The 25,628-nt window shown below is 47.9% G+C and overlaps 1 protein-coding gene across 4 annotated transcripts; it reads right to left on the bottom strand.

Moving 5' to 3' along the window:
- Positions 1-562: 562 nt before the first annotated feature.
- LOC144720393 (NGFI-A-binding protein 2-like) lies at positions 563-24,672 on the bottom strand. 4 transcript variants are annotated; one of them, XM_078597164.1, is made up of 9 exons: positions 24,214-24,672; positions 16,660-16,847; positions 15,053-16,036; positions 11,406-11,539; positions 9,209-9,338; positions 8,544-8,663; positions 6,983-7,178; positions 4,770-4,979; positions 563-3,314 (listed from the first exon to the last, which is right to left on the bottom strand). In XM_078597164.1, the coding sequence occupies exons 2-9, from the start codon at positions 16,801-16,803 to the stop codon at positions 3,214-3,216; spliced, it is 2,019 nt and encodes a 672-aa protein (XP_078453290.1). In that variant the 5' UTR covers positions 16,804-16,847; positions 24,214-24,672; the 3' UTR covers positions 563-3,213. The 4 variants fall into 4 exon arrangements, with proteins under 4 accessions (XP_078453290.1, XP_078453272.1, XP_078453264.1 ...); XM_078597146.1 differs by having other exon boundaries at positions 8,544-8,738; positions 16,660-16,843; positions 24,214-24,671; XM_078597138.1 differs by having other exon boundaries at positions 8,544-8,738; positions 24,214-24,671.
- Between the last annotated feature and the right edge of the window lie 956 nt (positions 24,673-25,628).

Genomic DNA, 25,628 nt, shown 5'->3' on the forward strand with positions numbered 1-25,628 from the left:
TAAATATACATCTTTTTTTGTATCCATTTTCCATACCATTGCTGTATGAATTTCTCTCCACGCCATGTTGATCACGGAGGTCGTCTGACCATACGGTTGTTGTCTTACCCGCGCACCTTCGATCAGCACAGTTGGCTATGCACCATGCTAAACAAGTTCAACATACGTGCATACTTAACCACCCGGGTAAGTGCACGTTGGAAAAGAGAGCCCAGGCCAGAAAGATGACAATCGTGACTCCTGTTCGCCCTGGATGAGAATTGAACTCCGGTCATTGGGTCCCACGTTACAGCTTGCTAATAACTGCATCACCGCTCGACCCCAATTTAAAGATCATTCATTTCAAGAAGTACGACTTACCTCGATGGGCAGTACAGGCGAGGCGAGATTCACTGTTGTTCATTACACTGCCAATGTGGAATGAAATTGCGAACATGAGTTATTGTTAAAGACTCGGCTCATGTGATTTGTTTTGGCGTATCATAACCATTTGATAAAGAACACTCACATGAGGGTGGCAGGCATGCTACACACACACATCAGGACACTTTTAAACACTCACTTGTAAAAGGGTTCTGTTTTATTCAATACACTTTCAATTTCCATCAGCTCATTCGCATCTAAGCCAGTGCCCAGAAAATGTGGGAGCCATGGAGGCAGACTAATGTTACATCATCTCTCTACAGGGATAAAACACAAAACAGGGGGGCACTTGGGAGGGCAATACATTTCACAAAGAGAACAACGCTCACACCAAATCAGTGAGGCTTCTTACACAGCTCATTCTTTCAGACATTGTCATCTCTATACTGCTGTTGCACATGCAGTAAGCCATTGTTCTGGTAACACATTAAATAACTGAACATCAACGATTGTCGGAAACGAACTGCAGGACAGCAATAACAACGTTCAAAATGAATCTAAAACGACCAATGTATTTGCATACCGCGTAATAACACACAAACATGTCACATCCTGAACGACACTTTAGCGACGCTATGAACGCATACCACCTTCCGGGCAGCACTCTACCACCTTTACCTAGACTCGTGATTAGGCAGTGAGAACAATTACATGACTCCACCTCTGGTGAGAACAGCCTCACAATCCAGTCCAGGAAATTAAGTAAATCCATCACCTAATAACGGTAGATCTTCTGGCAGGTAAAGTCACTTGGGCAACGTCAAGCAAATACAGTTTCATTCAATACAGTATTCAAATGGCATTACCTAATTACCCAAGTAAGCAATGGTACTTTAGAATATGCCACAGCGCAACACATGAGCTTGCTACCGTCTCTCATGGTAAATAGTTCTGAGACAAGATCATTTTCATTGTAATTTTTTTACGGAGGGTAATACAATCCCTTCACAGCAGAGATTCTGCTTGTGAAGGCCTGGTTTTCGTCTTTGCCAATTAGGCAATGAATCGTCTTGATTTTCTCGTGAAAGGGAATAACGATCTTAAGAGATTTGGAGGCATGATAACTGTTCTAGATTTGAAGTTTTCGTGACTGCAAGGATCCATACTCTTTGGTTCTTTCGGTAAAGTCACGTAGGTGAAAATAAAAATAAAAAATGTGTTATTTCTATTTTATTTTTATTTTCACCTACGTGACTTTATCGAAATAACTAAAGAGTATCGGCATGATAACTCCTCCACTGGTGTTGGCTGCAGATCAGCTGCACAAGCTGTGAAGTCCTCGGATGAGCCAAGAGACCCCAATCCTTTTAATACTTCGACCTAAACAAGTCCACTCACGTGTACTTAAATTAATGTTACGATATTCACATACCCCCACAACATCTGGGTGTATGTTTATTGACTTTTTCATCCAAGAAAGTAAAAAAGATACACCAAACTTTTGCACAGAGATGAGGAAAAAGCAGTGGCAATGGGTATGATTGACCAGTGGTACCCCATGTGGACACAGACACTCCAAACAAAACTCTCACAGGGCAAAGCCTGACCATTTAGTTACATGGGCCATCTGAAGGATATGTAATTTAATACAGAGGCACCTCCAATTACTGAATGCCTGTTATCAGATTCAAGCGTGTAATACTACACTTAGTGAAACACATCTATCCAGAGTAGCCATAACTTTCATTTATTTATACAACAAAAGAATTTTCAGCATTGCAATAATAACCCAAATGTGTCAAAATCCATGTGACAATATTCTGGTTTAGCAAAACTAAAGTTAAAAAAACGACACCTCTTAGCACGGTTGGCGACATGCAGTTCAACATACAATCGACATAATTAGACCTTAACAAAGTTTCTAGATTTGAAGCTTTCGTGACTGCAAGGATTCATATTCTTAGGTTTTTTCGGTAAAGTCACGTAGGTAAAAAATTAAAATTTAATTAATAAAAGTAAAATAAAAATAAAATATAAAATCACGACGTTTCGGAGGCAACACAAGCCTCCGTCTTCAGGTGGAACCGTCACAGCACGATAGCTGTATCAATATCAATACAGCTATCGTGCTATGTATCAATATCAATACAGCTATGGTGCTGTGACGGTTCCACCTGAAGACTGAGGCTTGTGTTGCCTCCGAAACGTCGTGATTTTTAATTTTATTTTTATTTTACTTTTATTAATTTTTATTTTTACCTACGTGACTTAATAAAGCTCCAAGTAAAAAAAATTAAACGGAGGTTTTTTTTGTTCTTGTGAAAGATAATTGTCGTGTCAAACCTACTTATGAATGAAGGCTCAAGGCTGAGTATTTTTAAATGACTGTTTACACACAAATGGATTTAAATACCGAATGCGCAAATATAATCTGTTAAAAACTAAGAAAATAAATTATATTTTTCGATCTCTATTGCTTCTTGTTTTTTTTTATCTTGCCCATGGTCCCCCTGAGGTTGTTACTGGTATCATATGAACACTTCCATTACTGACATTAAACAAGTCAAAAACAACAGCTCCTGTGCAATGCAGTTAGAACAACCTCTGACATTGAGAAAAATTTTACTTGACGGCAACTATTATAACGAGCATAATTAACGCCTAACCTGACGATTAACATCATACACCATCAACGGTGACAAGGACATACGTGTCAGTGATTAACTATGCTTTTATCTATAACGTACCACAATACTGGCTCTGTAGCCAGCAGCTTCCATCCAAAGACAGACAAGAGCGTCACGTCCAACACATGTGTAGGGAGAGAAACAACGGCTGGGGCGCGCGTGATCAACACGAGTTTCGCTGCTCCTCTTTCACCTGCGTTTCCCACTCCTCCTGCTCTGTTTGACTTCCTCTCCCCGTGCTCGACCTCCCGCCCTCTTCCGTGTCTGTGGCACACACACGTCCTCATTACCACCGCGCAGAACCGCGCTACGGTGCATCCTTCCTGTGGGAAGGCAGTGGCAGCAGCATCGGTAGCAGATCTAATGCGTACGGAGTGAGCCATAGTACACAAAATAATTTGGATTGTTCATATCGTTCCAAAGAATCCTGCCACAGCTCTCGGTACACTGTGCTACGAACCCGCGACCCGAGTTCGATTCCCGCTCACAGCCAACACCGGTGATAGAATATCTGAACCGGTCCTGGGCCTTCCTCTAGGTCGACTCGGCCTCAATTGAGTACCTGTTCCAGTGTGTAAACATCGCCACTAGGGAGACAAATGCGGTCGGGCGTGGTGCTGGTCACCCACCTCCTCGTGTGCCGTGCCGGCCTTCATAGGTCCTCACTAACAGCACTTGTCCCAACAGTCTGTTTAATCTATACTCGGGGATCTTTGTCGTTGTAGCTGATTTTACTTGCCGATGACAGGTACCAGCAGTGTTAAGATCGGCCTCTCCTGAGGATGAGGTTCGTGAAGGGTTGGAGGCAGTCGCCCTCCAACAACAACGGAGGACCATGTAGCGCTGAGCGGCTAAGACGCAGAAAGTTGGCACAGGCGGTGCAATCTACCAGTTGGTCATCTCATTCAAGACATGGTACCTGGGTCTGTTCTGTGACCTCCTGCCAGGGGGCTTTCGACACTTCACCTGGCCTCAAAGTGTATTTAGCATTGCACCAGCGGCGTGGTGACGTCATCACTACTTGGTGATGAACGGCGGTTGTTGTTGTGTGTACGTGCATGCGGCTGCACTCGTGCCCCCCGTTAAGCCTGCCCCGTTCACCCGTGCTGATTTATGTAGTTGTATTTATTTAAATTGACGAAAACCTATCGGATTCTAGTCAAGTCCGAGTCTGGGGAATTCACTCAGACTTTGGTAGAGAGTTGTAGCCATCGCTACGCCAATAACTGTCGTCGACTCAAACGGAAAATGTTTTTGCCAACTATTATTTTCATCACAAATTTCGTTGACAAAATTAACGCTGCCCTGCAGGGCTGGTCCATTTAACGCTGCATGGGTGGTGGAACAAACCTGCCAACGGTTTCAACTTCCTGAACCAAGAATCAAACCCAGTGTCACTGGGTTGTTATAATTTTTCACACTGCATTGCCTCTTCCTTATTGTAAAAGTCTAAGCCTCCCATTGCTCACAGAGAACGTTTGGCTACGTACGGTGCGAAATCAAGTTATCATAGATATATACACGGAGCAATGGATTACTGTCAATTCAGCCGAAAGCCCTAATTCAGTGGTGAAAGCTCCACATTACTAGAGTAGGGACCAGTCTCTACACAGGATGACCACTTCCTACAAAGCAGTGTTCACCGACTGATGGTGTTCACTGTACAGAATGCAGTGCAACCGGTGGCGAAAGCACAGATGCGAGAGAGGATGCACTCACCGGACCAGGCGGGCTCCTGCTTGAGTGGTTGCTCCGTCAACTGGTGGCGCGTGCGCGGACGCGTCTCGTCCGTAGCCAGCGAGTGCTTCCACGAGGGTGGTTGAACACCGGTTGGGCCCTGGGACGGCTCACGAAGGTCAGGGGGCCCGTTGTGCCGCGGCGATGGGGCGTCTCCCGCACCGCCGCACCCTCCACACCCCAGCGGCTCGTCTGGAATGCAGGAATGAACCCATCGCTTACGCACGTGGCGCGGTGACGTTTTGTGCAGGCGAGATGTAAGCTCCGCAGAATGCAGCGTTAGACCGGGCATACGTCACTACAGCACTTGCGGCGCGAAGAAATGCTGAATCAATACAGTTTGGCTTGCCACTTGCAAGCACATTTTGCCACCTTCTACTCCATGATGCCACCTACAGGCCAATCCTGCCACATACCTTAGCTATTGCAGAATGTTTTCTTCTTATGCTTTTATATGATTTACAGTATCTTTGTCAATCCACTACTAGATGAAGGCCACGGTGTGACCCTGCTTAAAAACACTGGTCGGTTGTGGTTGTGAAGAGGTGGGGTGGACCAGGACTGGTTCAGATATCATGCTCTAGTAATGCTAGCCATGATCACAAATCAAACTCTGGTCACGGGGTAGGTGCTATAGCGCATTTACTAGAGTATCACTGCTCCACCCCCATAATGAACATCTGACAATAATATGGATGAATGTGCCTGTTTGTGTGTGAGCGATGCCCGGGTGTGGTCAAGGGATGGCTCCCTATTGGTCATTCATGTTATATACGCTGATTATCTGGTAATTGCTGCTCGCTCAGAGGAGGAGTTGGAGGCGCTGCTGCTGAACCTGGAACGTACCACTAAGAGGTGGGCCCTTACTATCAGCCCCATCAAAACTAACCACCTGCCTGGGTATTTCATACCATCAGACACTCCACCACAACTCCCATCCCTGGGCAGTGTGCTCATGACCGGCTCCAGTTGGACAGCAAAGGTCTCACTCCGAATCAGTTGAGCGGCATTATCTTTTAATCGGTTGCGTAAACGCTGTGTGGAAGCTACCTGGTCAGTCGCTCCACATGAAGCTTCAGGTCTTCTCGGTCACAGTCATGCCCTCCCCTTCTCTACGCTTGCAAAACGTGGACCGCCCTAATGGAACATCTTCACCGGTTAGAAACATTTAGGCTGGCCTGCCTACGATCCATCCTGGGTTTAACCAGGCTGGATTGTGTGAGGAGCTCACAATTCCTTGAAAGATCTGGACAAAGTCCCAACGGTGAGCTCCTCTGGCAGGCAAGGCTGCGTTGGCTGGGTCATGTAGCCCACATGCCCAGCCACCGCATGCCTAAACAGCTTTTGTTTGGCCGGATCGAGGGGGCTAAATGGGCGCGGCATGGGCTAGAGAAGAGATGGAGTGATGTGGTACAAGGATGTGGAGCTGAGTGGATTTGCCGATGATTGGTACCAGCGGTATCACGATCGGCCTCTGTGGAGGAGGCTCGTAAAGGACGCTACTGGGCAGTTGGAGGCAGTCGCCCTCCAACAACAACTGAGGGCAAAGGAGCGACGCTCACAACAACGATCGGAGTGCCGGGTGGCTAAAGCACAGCAAGTTGGCACAGTAGGGGGCACAGGTGGTGCATCAGCCAGTCATCTCAGTCAGTTGACTCGTGGCACCTGGGTCTGCCCCGTGACCTCCTGCCAGCGGGGGTTCGACACGTCACGTGGCCTCAACGTGAACATAGTCTGGCACGAGTGCCGTAGTGACATCACCGCCACTTACTTAGTGGTGAATGGCGGTTCTTGAACTTGTTGTTGTTGTTGTGTAATGAGTGGGGAGCGGTAGTGCAACAGTTAGCGCGCTGTGCTACAAACGCTCACCGCCAACACCAGTGACAATTATCTGAACCAGTCATGGGCCTCCCCTAGGTCGACTCAGCCTCAAATGAGTATCAGATGTGCAAACATCACCACTGGGGAGACAAATGTGGCCGGATGTGGTGTTGCCCATCCACCCCCTCATGTGCTGTGCTTGCCTTCATAGGTGCTCGCTAACAGCACGTGCCCCAATAGTCTGTTAAGGCTATAAGGGGGATCTTTGTCTTTTGTGTGACCAAGTGTGTTGGTGCATGTGTGTGAGTGGATGCCCGTGTGTACGCGATAGCTGCCATGTGTTTGTGAGCCTGCGCATTTTGGTGTGGCCGTGCCGGTGCGCAGCTCACGGCACATCTCGTCCGCGCTGCTGTCCGTATCGCCGTAATCTTCGCCATCGTCGTCGCTTGCTGTGCCGTGGCTGCGTGCCTTCGCCTGAAAGTAGCGGTCGGAGCGACGCTGCTTCTTGATGAGATCGGTCTGCTCCTGGATGAGAGACAGCTGCTCCATGGTCACCTGCTCCAACTCCGCCTATAGCACCAACATATGCACGCACACACACACACGTGAACAAAGACCCCACCCCCTCCGTGTAAAAACACAGGCTGTTGGGGAAAGTGCTGTTAGCGAGCATCTATGAAGGTTGGCAAGGTGCATGAGGGGGTGAGTGGCCAGAACCACACCCTGCTATCTTAACTGTGCTGACATTTACACACCGCACCAGGTAATCATTTAAGGCCGAGTCAACCAATGGAAGGCCCAAGCACAATTCAGATATTTGCCACTGATGTTTGCTTTGGCCAGGAATCAAGCTTGGGTTACTGAGTTGGTAGAGCAGTGTGGTGTTATGCTACCACACCCCATACACATAAATGTACATGCCTACACACATCACAAGGATCTGTACACCCACAGATATGCAGACACACACTTGCACACATGCATGCGCACACACAAGCGCACAAGCACGTGGAGGTGCAATCACATGTTTTTTGAGCACACAGACGTGCATACACATGCACTCAACGTAAGGCACACAGGCTACAGTTCAAAGATTGCAGAAAAATTCAACGTGAATTGTTTACAGACAGTACTATCGTCTGTACACTACAGCTTAGCTGGGAGAGGAGACACACGCGTGTTTGCTGGGGGATGCGCCTATTAAGAAGCATGTTTCCTCATCCCAACATGCCCCTTTCAACCTCACGGATCCTACAACCACCACTACCGAAGGGGAGCGATTGACACATGTTTGTGCAGTGCCACAGCACACTTTGAAACGGTTTTAAAAGTTGAATGCTGAGGCGGCCAGGTGGCTCAAGAGGACCGAGCCGGCAACGTTAAAATCCTGAGTTCAACTCCGTGCAACCGCACGTGATTAAACCGGCAGTGACTGCCAAAAACCAAACCGTTTGGATTTCACTTAATTTAGAATATTTTAAGCTGAGAATGGGTGTGCACCCCGAGTTTGAGTATCAAGCAACGGATGGGTTCTCGGATAATTGTGATATCATATTTTCACTTTTGTCTAACATGGGATGATGCACTGCTCTCTGAGAGTTCCAAGTGGAAGATTCTTCATGTATAACGTGACATTGATAGCACAATTGTTCCATAATTGTAGAGACAAATACAAAGCAGACCGTACCGCCAGATCGTGATGTATCACCAAAGCATTGGTGCTCATGTGTTAAAATGCAAAGCAAAAAAACTGGCTAATAAGATACCTGGCTTATAGATTCGAGTACTCAGTTGAGGAGCTCAAGACTACGTGAGTGGACAGGACAAGCTCAGGGGTGGAGTCCTCTTGAGTGAAAACACAGCAGTGCTGGGCTGTGATGGAACAGAGCTGAGCTCCGTGGTCGGGCAGTGGACCCTCTCGACAGTGCTGCTCACCTGAAAGCTATGTGCAGAACTCAGGTCCTGCTTGTCCTGGGCTTCGTGCATGCGCTGCTTCAGACCGTCCTGCTTGAGTGGGATGGCTCTGAGGGCCTCCTGCACCTCCACCATGCGGTCCTGCACACAGGAGGCATGCGGTCTCCTCTCCCACTCCTCCCCCCATTGGTCTCCTCCTCCCCTGTGGCCATATGGCTTCAAAGTGCAGGAGGTTACACCACACGTTAATCCAAAAGAAATCAAATACAAGTGTAAGTTTGCTGTCGAGCGAACATATATGAATGTGGATGAAAAAAACTTGCCAAGTGTTCAACAAATGCATCCATACTCTTAGATTTTTTCGGTAAAGTCATGTAGGTAAAAAATAAAATTTATAGAAACAAAATAAAATAATGCATCCATATTGGCCAGGGCACAAGCTGGTACCACCTGGGATGGCAAAACTTACGTTAAACAAATGTCTTTACACAGCTAAAAAAATACATTCACATGTGATAACATGTGCAATTGTCGTTACATCTCAATATCATCACTGCCTATGGACCTTTAAAACAACTTAGCTATGTTTCGCCATGAAAGGTGGTGCCGACAAGTTTAAATATATTTGGGAACGTGCATTCTTGGCAAGGCAAGCCACGTGGGCTCACACACAAGCACACACACACCTGTCTCTTGAGCTTTGTGATTTGAGCCTGCAGGGTGCGGGAGGTCGCAGTCTCTCGGCATGAGGCAGGGATGACCCCCCCTTCTATGCGAGGCCTCTTGCAGACTGGGCCTTCCACTGGGCGGACCCGGCTGAACGGGCACAAGCACAAGCAAGCACGATTGAATGGACATTGCCAGGGAGACAAAGAAGACAGTGGGCAGGCAAAGCCTGTGTTAGTAGGCCCACAGCTTTCACTCCCAGATTGTTGATGATGCCGCAATGCACGTAGTACTCATTGAGGCAGAGTCAACCTTGTGATAATATTTAGTTTGAGTTGTGTCATTTATGCAACTGCATCACACAATGCTGCACAATCCACAAACACAGCAGTGCATATGTAGAGGAACACTGCGGGGACCCAACGATGAGCAACCGCGGGAAGGGGTCCAAGCAGAAAGGGGAGTGCCAGAAGGGTGAGAGAGGAGGGTAAGTAGACAGAGTGAGACGTCTGCTAGTGGGGGAGCCAGGTAAAAGGGGGGTAAGTAGAGAAAGTGAGACGTCTGCTAGTGGGGGGGGAGCCAGGTAGAAGGAGGATATAGCCAGGTAAAAGGGAGGAGCCCGGGCTAAGGGGATAAAAGGGGAACCTGGACGGAAGGAGAAGGGTGAGAGACAAAGAAGGGCCAGGGAGAGAGAGAGAGGAGCCAGGTAGCAGGTAGAAAGGCTCCTGAGGCAACGGGTGGAAGAGTACGAGGTAGCTTGGACGAAGGTCGAGGGAGTCGGAAGAGAGGGCTAAGGGACAGGGAGTAGTGAGTGCCCGCAACGGAACTGAGAGTGCGGATGTTGGCGTGAATAAACGGCAAGCAGCCCTGAATGTTCAACCCTGGTCTCCGTCGGAGTCTACAATCCCACAGGGCATCAAGAAGCACGACTCTACAGATATACGAAGATGTATTTTGCCAAGTTATGACCGTTTATGCATGTGAAGAGAAACCAGAACACCTGGAGGGGGCAACACTATCCTGTACAGATGGGACAGATGGTGATTAGTCCACATTTGCTGTACCGCCCTCTCCTGGCGACCCAGGCACCTCGACGCCCACGGGGAGGGAGTTTCACCACATTTGTGTGATCGACCAATCCTCACCGCCACACTTCTGGATTACAAGCATGCATAGTTGCCACTGCCATAGAAGTGGCTCAGGATAGGTTCACATTCAAACAGATGGAGCTTGTTGTGTAAGCCTTGGGCTGTTGGAACAGGACAAATGTATTTTTTTGGGGATATCAACCTCATGTCGGGACCCCGGGGTCCCGAATAAACGGAAGTTGAGCCGTCGTAAGTCGAAACCTCGTGTCCCAGAGGGCGCACTGTCATACATTGGGATCCGTTCCTGGAAACCCATTACATACCATAAAAATGCCAAAACTGACCACTAAAATTAGTGAAATTAACCCTCACAAACATTTATTGTAGCTTAACATAACTTTTACGAACATTTATTCAGTAAAAACACTTTCATTTGAACATCCTTAAGTACTTTTCTGCATGTGCATCACATTTCCCCTTCTCGCACATAGCAAAAGGTGAAAGATTTTCTAAATTTGAAGAAAATGTACAAAAAAGTGTACAGAGCATTGCGAAAGAGATCCTTTCGATCGAGGCGCAACTGCACACTGTTGGACATACGCATACAGCGGAAGAGCAAAGCAGCGCCATCAGGTGACGAGTCTGCACATATCATTATGGTCTGGCACAGGCGCCGTGGTGACGTCACCGTCACTTCGTGGAGAATGGCGAGTATTGGTATGTGGTCATACACAATGGAGTGGAACGGTCGTGTAGCGGTTACCTCGCTGCACTACGAACCCGGCGACCCGAGTTCAATTCTCGCTCACGGCCAAACCAGTGACAATTATCTGAACCGGTCTTGGGCCTCTCCTAGGTCGACTCAGCTTCAAATGAGTACCTGGTTCAGTGTTTAAACATTGGCAGTAGTGGGACAAAGGCGACGGGGGGCATGGTGTTGGCCATCCAACCCCTATCACAGTGCTGGCCTTCATAGGTGCTCGCTAAAAGCACCTGCCCCAATAGTCTCTTAAGGCTTTAGGGGGGATCTTTGTGTTTCTATGTGGGCATGTGTGCATGCACACATCTGTGTGTGCGTTCTAGTAATTGTGTAAATGTGTTGATAAATGTGTGTCTGGAGTTTGAGTACCTGGAGTAGCGTTGGCTGTACTTGTATCCGGACTCGCGCACAACCTGACGAGCAAGCGGGAAGAGCTCATCCCGGCGCGTAAGCAGCGACATGTCCAGCAGACACAGCTGGCATGCAGCTTCGTTCACACTCAACTGCCCATGGCACACAGAACACACAGCATCCCATCATTCAGACCATCAGAGCGTGTAGATGAGAGCATCTATTAGTGTTAGAATGGCACACACACACCTGGCCAACTTTTGTCTCCTTTATTACTTTGGTTTTTTCGGTAAAGTCACGTAGGTAAAAAAAAATTCAACACGACGTTTCGGAGGCAACACAAGCTTCCGTCTTCAGGTGGAACCGTCACAACAAAATTGCTGTATCAAATCTAGGATCTCCTTTATTACTCATAAACCATACTCAAGAAGAACTCCTCATAACGGCATCCCAATTATTCGTGACTCCTATTATCTGTGGTACTTATAAGGTCCGTGAAAACTCATTATCTACTTTCACATTGTTCCCATTATCTCATTATCCACTTTTTTTCCCCTTGTAGTAAATTCACAAATAACATTGTTAATTATCCACATTACCCATGGATAATAGGAGCTCTTCTTTAGAGGTACTTGGTCAGGAGTCGTTTAACTCAAGACCCAGGATAGGCCCCCCGAGACCAATTGCCAATGCCAGCGTTGAGGTGGACAGGAGTTGAAACCGTGTCACCAGGATTGCAATGTAGATGTAAACCACCATGCCACCATTCACAACACTGAATCGCATATGGATGCACACATACGTCACAAATAAGCCCACCGCACATACATTTATCACTGTTAAGGACCAACTGTAAAATCAAGAAATTGATAAAAATATAATGCAGTGTGTGATTTGTGAATTAAGTTTCATTTAATAAAATCTTAATTTGAAAAACAAGTATTTCTTGGAATAAAACTTCAGAGACTGCATTGGCAATGATGGGTAGCCAAAGGCATGAAAGGCTTTACTGTCACTTATTATTATAAAAGCTAACATATTCGTAAAATGGCAATAAATAAGGAAAGGACAAATGGTGATTGTTGTTTAAGTATTTCCAGTGGTTTCTTTATACATTTTAAGTACAGCTACCAATAACATACAAGAGCTTGAGAATAAGTAGCAAAACGTAAATGTGTGGCTCTATTCACTGAATAATGAGGGATAACAGGACAACGGTAAGCGTACTGTGGTATGACCCTGGTGACTCAAGTTCCATTCTTAACCATGGCTAACAGTGAGGGATATTTGAACTTTGGTCCTTATGCCCAACGCAGCATGGGTACTTCTGCATTCAGCAGTATATTGACAAAGGGGTTGTAAATTATTATTAATATTATAAAAGGGGAGAAGTAATAAGAACGGGGTTTCCAGTTATTTCTTTACGTTATAACACGTTGGGATGTATTAGATGACATTTAAAAATGCGAAACCTAAAACATTGACATTGACAAATTATGAACTTAAATATCAAATTCTCAAAAGAAACATTTCAAGAAAGTAATTAGTTGAAAGCTGAAACAAGAAGCAGACATTTCTGAAGTATTTATTTGACGAGGCAGGATCCCATTACGATACAGCAGAGTTATTTTCAGGGGAAACCTGAAGAAAATATTATTCTAAAAAAAGAACACAAACACTCAAATATTTGCAAGTACTTTACATGCAATCAAGCTGCAAACGACAGATGTTTTCTCCACTTCAAGACGATGTCGTGTGACAACATCAATGATGGAGGGGAAAATGCTGAACATGGTGGCCATGTGCAGTGCACTCCGAAGCAATCAATCTCAATGTGGCATGGCAGATTGTCCTGAATTAATAATTGAAATTCATTTTCATTGAAAATTTGCACAGTTGCGCTTACGATTCCGTTAATTGCAAATGTTAAAACACTGCAGCACAATAGCATTGTAGAACACTCCCCCCTTGATACATTAGGTACTACAGATTCTTTGTCAATACACTGCTCGATGAAGACTTATGCCATGTCAGTGATGGGGTCATTTAATCATACTTCACCACGTTGGTCAGTGTGGGTTGAAGGGGGTGCGGCCAGGACCGGATCTGCAATTACACTGGTCAACACACTTTTTCTGGCATAAGATATTCCAACGGTTTTAAGGTAATTTTGGGGAGCTGATTCCAAATATGGCATCAGTTTTTGTCTATCACATCAGGTTTTTGAGATATAAAATATTGCATTTTCAATAAAAACTGCAGAAGAAAAATATTAAATAAATGTGGATATCTACATAAAATTATATTATAAACACTATCCTAAAAATACAGCACCATATTTTGACACTAAAGCAGTCACTGACTCGCAACAACTTGCAATCATAAGTGACAGAGTTAATTTTGGGTAAAATAAATGAAAATGGGGTATGCTGATAGCATAAAAATGAGATGTGATAGAGCAAATCTTAGATTAGATTTGGAATCAGCACCCTGAAATTCGTCTAAAACAGCTGCAAAAGTCCAGGCCAGAATTTTTTTTTGTTGACCAGTGTTATTCATACTCTTAGATTTTGTCGGTAAAGTCACGTAGGTAAAAAATAATAGAAATAAAATAATTATATATATTATTTTTTTTACCTACGTGACTTTACCGAAAAAAACCTAATAGTATGAATCCTTGCAGTCACGGAAGCTTCAAATCTAGAACAGATATTATTTGCCCACTGATGTTAGCCGTGAAAAGGAATACAACTTACGGTCGCCAGGTTCGTAGAGTAATTCAACGGCTGCACCACCATTCCACGATCAAAGGGGGTCACTGCATTACGTGCTTTCAGATGTGCTTCTGCGGCCGTCTGGAACGCTCTTCCTTCCGATATTAGAAAGCCACTTGAGCTATGCACTTTTAAATAATCTAGATTGAAAACTCATTTCTTTAGAACTGCTTTATGTGTTTAGTTTAGTCCTTCCCCCGCAGGTCCGATTAGCATGGTTGGCTATGTACAGTGCGCAAGAAGTTCAACTTACATACAATGCAAGAGACATATTAGTCAATCAGATGGTAGGATTTAGAATAGTCACATGATCTCATCATTTTATTGCCGCATGTAGAAACAATAACATATTGGTCTCTTCTCGTGATTGGTCACAGCCTGCTGTGTTCTCATACCTTTTTTACGCTGTTAATTTCTTGGATTTTAAGATGTTTGTGTGGGTCATAATATTAAGCGTTTAGAGATGCGATTTGCACGAATGACGCTTCATGAAATCAAGTTATTACATTAAGTGGTCTTCCATCATTGTACACCTGATCCTGCATTGACAACGAATACACTTCTGATCAAGTAAAAATTAATTATACACCATCACACACACCAATTATGAATCCATGTTATTCTATATGTAATGTAGATGCACTGAATGCAGTTTTTGTGTTCGTTGCAAACACAAATTACAATTCCAGTACCGTACCGTGATGCCAAGCACTGTAGAATAGTGTAATCTTTTGTCAGTTTACGCCAAATGAATGTCCTACTGTAAGGGGCAAGGTTTGCCACTGGATCGAAGTGTAATAACAGATGCGCTGGTCCACCTTCCTCGCACCTCCGGTTAGCACGGTTGGCTATATACAGTGCGACAGAAGTTCAACACACATCCATATCTACCTCATGCTGCGTGAGCTGCTTGCCATCCTTACGGCGCGAGTCAAAGCGGCCATAGATGGCGCTGAACTTGCGGATCTCGTCCTCGCGCCTCTCGTCACCCTCGTCCATCTCAAAGATGTGCCCCATGTGGGCGGCCATCTTCTTGTTGGTGCGCAGCACCTCCTGCACCTCGGCTCGTTCCAGCGGCCGGTGAGTGGGCCCCAGCGCCTGGGCGGAACACTCCGTGATGATGCGGCGCGTCTCAGGATCCAGCTCCCCGCCTGGGCCATCCCCGTCGCCCGAGGAACCGGCCGACAACGTCCCGTCATCCATGGCGCCCGCGACGTTCCCCCCGCCAACACCGCATACGCCTGTGTCGGCAACGTCCCCCGGCCAAGCTGCCCTCATGGAGCCATGTGTCAGTCCATTTTCTCTGCCAAAACTAGTACCACCTCCATTGCTACCACTGCCACAACCAGTATTGGCAATAGTGCTAGTAATGATCCCGAGACTACTGCTGCTGCTGCTGTTGCTGTTGTTGATCCTGCAAGCATTGCTTGCGACAGATGCTGGCGTGTTTCTCACGGTGCACGACACAGAGCCGGAGACGGAAGGTAGGCACTGTTTGGCATTGCTTGATGCCACGCCCATCGCTGTGACGCCAGGATTTGGTGCCAGCTGTTGCTTGCCAGTGGTGGTGGTGGTGGTGCTGGAAACGCTTTTGTTATTTTCTCCAACAACACGCATGCTCGCTCCTGCACTGGCGGAGGCAATCGTGGCCTGCTTCGGGCCAAAGGTCGGGCCAAGATTCAGGGCTTCAGTGGCAGTGGCAGTTGTGAGGTTGGAGATCTTGGAGATGGGGATGCTGGCACAAGCAAACGCTGGTAGAACCTGACTGAATACAGAAGGGTTGTGCACCCACTCCTGCAAGGCCTTCTGCAGACGGCGCACATGCAGGGGTTTGCTGGCCATGCCTACCAGTGCCATGATCTCCAGAAACTCTTCCTGCACATCCAAACACACCCACGCACCATGAAGAGTGTCATCACAATATAAAGACAGTCTTAATATAACACTAGTTGAGCCTAATGCTAAATACTCAATGACTGGTGACTATTTCCAATAATGGTTCAAAGCGGTGAAATTAGTTAGGCACTTCCCAGTGCTCGTATGAAAATGGAGACTCCCTGACTTTTTAGTTTCTATTAAAAGCGCTTGGGAGCTTAAGAAATGCAGTCATTCATTATTACATTTCTGTAATCTAGCATTTTGAAAGTGGCATTAGTATATCACAAACAATAGATATCCAACCTGCAGGGTCACAAGGTGACTAGTCGATGGAAAAACAGCGAGTAGGTTACCAATCTATGTGCCAATGATCAAGCATTATCACATGTATTCACTCATTTTATTTGGGCACTCTCACTTTCTCAAAAAGGAATTCGACAAATGTTCGAAATAAACTTCCCAGAAAAAGCCTCGCTTTAGTTCAACTTTCCGTGTAAATGTACGACTATAATTAGTTTGGGAGGGTAGTTGTTGGGTGCCTAAAATAAAGACGTGGAGCCCCCTCGCCACTTTGGGACCTACAGGAGGAACTGGTGAGCGGGGTAGCGTGGGTGGAGCACCTGCTCGGCGTCACACAGCTGGTGAACGTCATCCCCGCCCTGCTCCACGAAGGTCTGGTAGTAGGAGAGGAGGTTGGCGCGCTGCAGCACGCGGAAAAGCTGCAGTTCGCCCAGCGTGCGAGGCTGGGGTTTCAGCTCCTCCATGACAGCGTCTGACCCCTCTCCTATTTACAAACAACACCGTCTGCCTCCATGGCACAATGAAACACATCATGCGAGCACCGATTATGATCTATAAGCACGTAATGATTAATTAATCGCTTAAAATGTACGCTTATGCCCGTGATGCGTGCATCAAATTAAACAGTGCATGTCAAAATAGATAGTTTACAATGTGTAGTGGCATAGCGCTGGCTGCTGGTGAAAAAGGGTAACTGCGGTGTATGGAAGTACCCACGTCAGCAGCCACGATAGACACGAGAGAGGGACATCTATGGAAAAGGTCACAGAGGGGGGCCTATCGGAAAGCCTCGGAAACCCGCTAGAATGTTCCAGAGAGGGGGCGTGGCCGGGACTGAGCGAGGCCACGCTGAGAGTATAAGAGGGGCCCCCTGTGAGAGACCTCGTGGCTGCGGCTGGAAGTGGCATCCCCGTCGTGCTGTTCAAGATCGTCGCTACCATCTCGTCATCGCCATCGTCGCTGTCGTCTCGTCGCCATCGTCGCTGTTGTCTTCACTCGACATTGCGCTGCTAGATAGTCGTTGACCGTCTCTGTTCAGCGCCGTCGGTGTTAGACGGCTAGCGTTGTGCACAGGCTATGAACAGTAATAGTGTGTACCCACGTAGGGTGTGGATTATCCCGATGGTGCTTGTTAAGTAAAATAAGTGCCTCCAAGTCTTACTGTCTCCGAGTTAGTCACTACAAATTTATGGTAGTTAAACAAAAGTGATATTCAAATGTCATATTCACGTAATATAGTGAACAAAACTGCATCCATGAAATATAAGGAAAAAAAAACAATAAACAAGATACGAGGCAAAAATGTTACACATCTTTAATCACATCATGATCATGAATTGATACAATTGAATTAATAACTGCAGTGAATTGCTACATGCCTACTGGTTTGGTTTGCATATGGGGCAGTGATATGGCCAGTACCACACAGTCACCATGATCCCCAGAGCACACTGCACCAGGTACTGATTTAAGGTGAGGTAAGATTCTTAAGTTCATAGCCAGAATTTAAACTTAGGTTACTAGGATAGAGGCACATTGTAAAAACCACTATACCACCATTCCCTCACATAGATGTGTCAACCTTTGAAAAAGTGCAGGTGACATGATGCAAACAGAACATCTACTGAAATATTTAACAATCCAAGCTAATAATCACCCCTGGATTGAATTTCCTCGAAGAGGATCAATTAAGCCTCTGTTTTGAACTGGAATGCCTCATACCTGGAATGTCAATAGGCCAATATAATATAATTGGCATAGCAACGACAACAAATATGATCTCTTGTTCTGGTACATTAACTGTGGGTAGAGTAGTGGCACAGTGATTAGAGCACTGCTCTATGAACCTGATGATCTGAACTGTATTACGGCTACCCACAGACCAGCGTAGTGAAGTGTGGTCACAATCCCCGTGATGAGCATGGAGTGGAGACACTTTCATCCAGCAGTGGATTGACAAGGGGCTGAAAATTCTTTAATTCACGTCACATTTGTGTCAATGGAGAAATAATTACGTATGATCTCTGTTACCAATACAGTATAGGCAGTGCCTGCCATTGGGAATTAGCCTATTGACACTGCTGTATTGAGCGACATATTTGCCAGAGAAAAAAAGTAGTTTTAAACTAAGAGACCTCACGTCCGTGGGACGTGACCATCAATCCGTATATGTGCGTCGGTCCCTGTCTCCCGCCAACCAAACTTTTGTTAAATGTATATGATCTGGTGTTACAGCATATATTGCACAATCCACGGCTGGGTGGAGGGTGATGTCACGATTAAACAATCACAGGAGTGCCAGGCAGACAGGAATCCAGGCAGGAAGCCAGCCCGCAATTATTTCCCCTGATATGATTATAGTATACATGAGCTTAGGCTTATTGGTGTCTTTTTGCATTATGAAAAAAAGACAACGATCCCCCATATAGCCTGAACAGACTGTTGGGGCAAGTGCTGTTTGCGAGCACCTATAAAGACCAACACAGCACACGAGGGGTGTGTGGCCAATACCACGCCTGGCCGCCTTTGTCTCCCCAGTGGCGATGTTTACACACCCCGGTTCAGATAATCGTCACCGGTGTTGGCCGTGAGCAGGTCTCGGAACTCGGGTAGCCAGGTTCGTAACCTCTACGCTACCACTCCCCACAATGTATTATGCAGACATCTGACCACAGGACACACAACGCACGCCTTAAGCAAACCTATCACTTGGATTCTATGTGGCATTTTTGGCTTCGTGTTAGTTGGATTTGGAAAATTCATCGGATTACAAAAAAAACCCCTTAAAATGCATTCCACTTAATATTCCGAAAATGCCCTCTTTTTTCGTTTTAACAAAACAAGGCGAAATGATGTGTGGCGTGCCACAATAATTCCCTCAAAAGCAATCCAGATTCGGGCAACGAGGCGCTCTCTCGTCTGTGGTGGAAATCACGTTTTGGCGAGAACTTTCCCACAAAACAGTACTTAACTTTAACGACCCCCGGGGAAGTGATGATGGGGGATGAGTCCCCCATTCACAACTTTTCAGATTTTAGTTGAATTAACTCACCAACAACAAAAGCACGGCACGGGTTTCATCGGGGACAGGATTCTAGTAGTGTACGTATTGCGCAATTCATTGACGATTGACAGCACCACCACGGTGCCAGGTAGGCCTCGGCAAGGTAAGGTAATTTACCCTTTAAACCGGGTAAAAGGGTAAAGGTAAAGGGTAAAGGTGTCGACATGCCAAGGGGTAAGGTAAAGGGTAGGGTAAAGGTAGCTCGGAAGAATTACCCGGTAGGGTAAAGGAAGCGCGAAGTATTACCCGGTAAATACAGTACCTTGTTTACCGCTAAAAGCTCTGTGGCGCAGTCCGTGGCCTCCATTTAATAAGTAATCTTACAAAAAAACTGTTTAAAAACACGCTTTTATGAAATGTACTAGTAATGGCAGAACTACACGACTCCTGGAAGTTGTCCCGAAGCTTGCCACAACGTAAGGGGACCGTGGCCAATTACAGACGTCAGTTGAGCGTGGACAAATAAACCCAAGCCGAAACATAACATAAAAAAAGATTGTTTTAAAATATATTTTTTTAATGATAGAATATAGTATTGTCATCAGTATGACATAAGTATACCAAGTTTGCAGTCAATACCACATTATCAAGTGGGTAAAAACTGAGTTACAAGATTTGAGGATACAACGACAACGACAACAACAACAGTGAGTTAATAGAAAGCGTGTAAAATTGGAATCATCTAGAGTATTCTATATGAATAAAGCACTCTAACCTAGCATTTACATGTTATAAACCTTGTTCATGTGCAGTTCCCTAGTAATTACCCTGTAATCGGGTAATTTGTATGGGGTAAGGGTAAAAGGTAGGGTAAAGATAGGCTCGTTGCTTTTTACCTTTCACCTTTTATTTTACCTGCTAAAGGGTAAAAGGTAGGGTAGAGCGATTGTATTGTGGTAAGGTAAAAGGTAGGGTAAAGGTAGGCTCGTTGTTTTTACCTTTTAACTTTTACCTTACCTTCCCGAGGCCTAGGTGTGACGTTCGGGGGAACACTCAACACTGCGGTGAACAACAACGCTGACGTTCTCGTGGATTCATCATCGTCAATTCTCTAGCCCAGGGGTCGGCAACCTACGGCTCCGGAGCCGCATGCGGCTCTTTACGGGCTGCTTCTTGACGATATGTGCGTATGTACAGCATGTACTCAGATGCATTGCGGCTCTTGAAATACTGAATTTTGTACTTAATTGGAAAGAAATGGCTCTTCTTGTTATTTTGGTTGCCGACCCATGCTCTAGCCCAGGGGTCTGCAACCTTTAAGACATAAAGAGCCACTTGGACCCGTTTCCGAAGGAAAAAATAAACTGGGAGCCGCAAAACCATTGCAACATTTAAAACAAATAGAACACTGCATATATTGTTTCTTACCTTATTGCTATATACAGGATCGTGCAGTCAGCTGTCAATCTGAATAAAAAAAGGACTTTTTCACTTAACAATGTAAAATATATTTTTGCAAATTAATAGCTAAATTACCTGGTTAATGGGATTTTTGCTCCTGAACCTCAGTGCACAGTGTCTGCACATCAGGGCTGTAAGACGTCACCTTCATTTTCACACAGGCTTGCAAGCTGTCATCTGTGAGGCGTGATCGATGTTTGTTTTTAATATAGTTCATGTTGGAGAAGACCTGCTCACATACATATGTGGAGCCGAAGATCGACAGGACTCCAAATGCATACTTTTTCATGTTTATATAAGTGTTGGGGATGGCATTCCATGTTTCGAATACAAGTTTGTCCTGTTTGGGAAGGTTTTCAATATCACTCCATTTATGATTCTGAGCCAGAATGGCCTTCTGACGGGCAACATCCTCAAGAGTAGCGGTCAAGCATTTGAACTTGGACACCCATATATCTTTGTCGGCTATATCGGCCAGTTCCATCTCAAGATCAGGTTGACTTACACCTGCAAATGCAGTCATATTCAATAGGGATGGATCGATCGCCAGGGGAGTGACAGGGAAGGATAATGTCGTTTTTTCCTCTCTGAACTCACAGAATCGTTTCCCAAACGAACTTTGCATTGTGGTGATTGCAGACTTGAAATATTCCAAATTTATCGTATCATGACTTTGTTTGAACTCTCTCAAAGAGGGAAAGTGAGACAGTGTACCTCTCTGTAAATCTTTGACAAACACTGTCAACTTGCGCTCGAATGCCAAAACCTCCTCCAGCATGTGCAGGGCTGTGCCTCCTTCCCCCTGAAGGGTTGTATTTAGCGTGTTTAGATGTGCTGTCATGTCTACCATAAAATGTAATTTTTCCAGCCACTCTGGCTGTTCCAGCTCAGCAAAGGTGAGCTCTTTGCTGCCCAGGAAGGTTTTTACTTCTTCCAAACATGTGACAAAGCAACGGCAACGTTATTGCCTGTCACCGGGCGGGCAGTGTGGAGCGGAGCGGCGACCTGTCAGCAGCGGCAACGCCAGAGCAGGTGTCACAGTGCGCCTCCTCCCCTCGCTAGCATCCGCCCCGGAGCCGCGGTCAAGGTTCAAAAGAGCCGCATGCGGCTCCGGAGCCGCAGGTTGCCGACCCCTGCTCTAGCCCCTAACATTGAAGTAAAATCACCGCATCACCACGCGAGCCCGTGCCACGTGGGGGGAGGGAATTTTGTGATTTGATTACCTAGCGCGCATAAGCAACCGCCCCGCCCGATTGGTCCGCGCTCACAGGACGCGAGCCGCGAGGACCAATCGCTGGCGTCGTCTCGTAAGCGCCGCCTTGTCCGCGCTAGGAAATGCAATCACGGGGGAGGGGGGATCCCACACCCCTCCCACCCAACCACCCACACGGACCCCACCGCCCCCACCCTATCCACACCCCCCATCCTTACCGCCCACACCCCCCACCCTACCCACCCACACCCCCCACCCTACCCACACCCCCCATCCTTACCACCCAGACCCCCCACCCTAAATACCCACATCCCCCACTCTATCCACCCACACCCCCACCATACCCACACCCCCCACCCTATCCACCCTCACCCCCACCCTACCCACACACGCCCTACCCACACCCCCCACCCTTACCACCCACACCCCCCACCCTACCCACCCACATCCCCCACCCTACCCACCCCAACCCTACCCACCCAGACCGCCCGCCCGCCCTGCCTACCCCCAACCCCCACTGTATCCACCCACACCCCCACAAAATCCACTCACACCCCACACCCTACCAACACCCCCACCCTATCCACCCACACCCCCACCCTACCCACACCCCCACCCTTACCACCCACACCCCCCACCCTTACCACCCACACCCCCCACCCTACCCACCCACATCCCCCACCCTACCCACCCCAACCCTACCCACCCAGACCGCCCGCCCTACCTACCCCCAACCCCCACTGTATCCACCCACACCCCCACAAAATCCACTCACACCCCACACCCTACCAACACCCCCACCCTATCCACCCACACCCCCACCCTACCCACACCCCCCACCCTTACCACCCACACCCCCCACCCTTACCACCCACACTCCCCACCCTACCCACCCACATCCCCCACCCTACCCACCCCAACCCTACCCACCCAGACCGCCCGCCCTACCTACCCCCAACCCCCACTGTATCCACCCACACCCCCACAACATCCACTCACACCCCACACCCTACAAACACCCCTACCCTATCCACCCACACCCCCACCCTACCCACACCCCCACCCTTACCACCCACACCCCCCACCCTTACCACCCACACCCCCCACCCTACCCACCCACATCCCCCACCCTACCCACCCCAACCCTACCCACCCAGACCGCCCGCCCTACCTACCCCCAACCCCCACTGTATCCACCCACACCCCCACAAAATCCACTCACACCCCACACCCTACCAACACCCCCACCCTATCCACCCACACCCCCACCCTACCCACACCCCCCACCCTTACCACCCACACCCCCCACCCTTACCACCCACACCCCCCACCCTACCCACCCACATCCCCCACCCTACCCACCCCAACCCTACCCACCCAGACCGCCCGCCCTACCTACCCCCAACCCCCACTGTATCCACCCACACCCCCACAAAATCCACTCACACCCCACACCCTACCAACACCCCCACCCTATCCACCCACACCCCCACCCTACCCACACCCCCCACCCTATCCACCCTCACCCCCACCCCCCACCCTTACCACCCACACCCCCCACCCTACCCACCCCCACCCTATCCACCCGACCCACCCACACCCCCCACAATACCCACCCACACCCCCACCCTACCCACACCCCCCACCCTACCCCCACCCCCCACCCCACCCACCCACATCCCGCCTCTGCGTGGTTCTTCACGTCGCGTGTAAAAACAACAAAAAAACCCGCAGCACCCCCACTTCCACCGCTTATAGAGATATTTATTTATTTTGTTACTTTCGGACATTATTTTTAACACTTCGCGTTGCTAGTTCATCCGCGTGCTGCCCACGTGATTATAATATAATATAATGGTGGTTGTGGAGTTGTGGGTGGTGGTGGTGGATGGTGGTGGGTGGGTGGTGGTGTTGGTGACAACTTGCTTCTGCCCGTCACCCAGACGCCAAATTCACGAGATGTCGCCCCACGTTTTGTGCGGCTCGGCTGATGATCAATTGTAGTTTAAAAGTGCCCTCTAGAAAATTAAAAACTTGCTCGTCCGATCCCCCACAGATCGAGAGAGTACTCGTGTCCCCGTCGGGTTTCTTCTACTGTGTGTGTATATATAAAGCGCCTTTTTAATATATTGTATCCCCCCTCCCCTGGAATTAAGTGACACTGCGCTTGGCAGATGCAGAATGTTAGATAGTCACCTGGCGAAATGTGGATGATGAGGACCTCTGTTGAAAAGCGCCGTTGATAGAGGAGATGCCGTGGCCCACCGGCTTCTCTCAAGTTCCTCTCGTCTTTGTTTCACCCCGGGCTTGTCTGTGGCTCTGGATGGGAGAGCGAGAGAGAGAGCGAAAAGGCAAGAGCTGACCTGTGACGCCTTCCAAACCAGCGCACATTTGACGACAACACCACACTCACTCAAGTCACACGGCACAGTTACAGAGAGAGCCTCCCCACACACACACACTGCTCACCCAGCCCAGTTGCTCTGTGCACTGTATTGGCCAAGCAGACACCACGCCACTCCTCTCTCCACCCACACAGTGCACGCACACACGGCTTACCCGCCTCCCCACACCAAAAAACCACAGCCACTGCTCAACACTCACCAGGGTACACACACGCACGCACGCAGCTCCACCCATACACCCACACACACAGCACATGCATTCACACACCCACCACCCCACAGCACATTCACACACCCACCACCCACACACTGTCACCCTCCCCACCCAGTGCGTGCACACTCACACACACAATGCCACCCCTACCTCTCTCTCTCCAGCCCCCACACACACAATCCGATCCCTCCAACCCACAAAGATCCCCCGTGTAGCCTGAACAGACTATTGGGGCAAGTGCTGTTAGCGAGCACCTGTGAAGGCACACGAGGGAGTGGATCAACGACACCACGCACGACCGCATTTGGCGATGTTTACACACCGCACCAGCTACTCATTTGAGGCTGAGTCGACCTAGGGGAGGTCCAGGACCGGTTCAGATAATCGTCACTGGTGTTGGCCGTGAGCTATAATCGAATTCGGGTCGTCAATCGCTCTACACGACACCCACAGCCACAGTCATGCATTCAACCTCACCTCCTTTGCCGTGTGCTCACCCCACAGCATGTATACACGCATAAAGTTCCTCCCCTTTACACCCCACAGCGCATACAATTTCACCTCTTCACCCACATCACACTGAGTCATACACACATGTGCTAACACCTCTCCACCCACAGGACTCCACACCACCCACTGCACGCACACATTCAGAGACTCACGGCCTGGCTGTTCACAGACCAGGGCAAAACCCCGACTCTTTCTACCCACTGCCACTACACACACGCACGGATCCCACCTCTCTCCACCCACGATACACATTACAGCAACCGCCCACACTACACACACCACACTACACACACCACACACACTCACCACACCTTACACACACACTGCACCCACACACTACACACACACTAAGTAATACATATACAACAAACATCCCCCGTATAGCCTTAAACAGACAATTGGGGCAGCACCTATGTTGCCACCCACCCCCAACGGCATACAAGGGGGGTGGGTAACAACACGCCCGGCCGCCTTTGTCTCCC

The sequence above is a fragment of the Lampetra planeri genome, chromosome 1 (assembly GCF_965212315.1).
Source record: "Lampetra planeri chromosome 1, kcLamPlan1.2.h2, whole genome shotgun sequence".
Classification (NCBI taxonomy): Eukaryota; Metazoa; Chordata; class Hyperoartia; order Petromyzontiformes; family Petromyzontidae; genus Lampetra; species Lampetra planeri.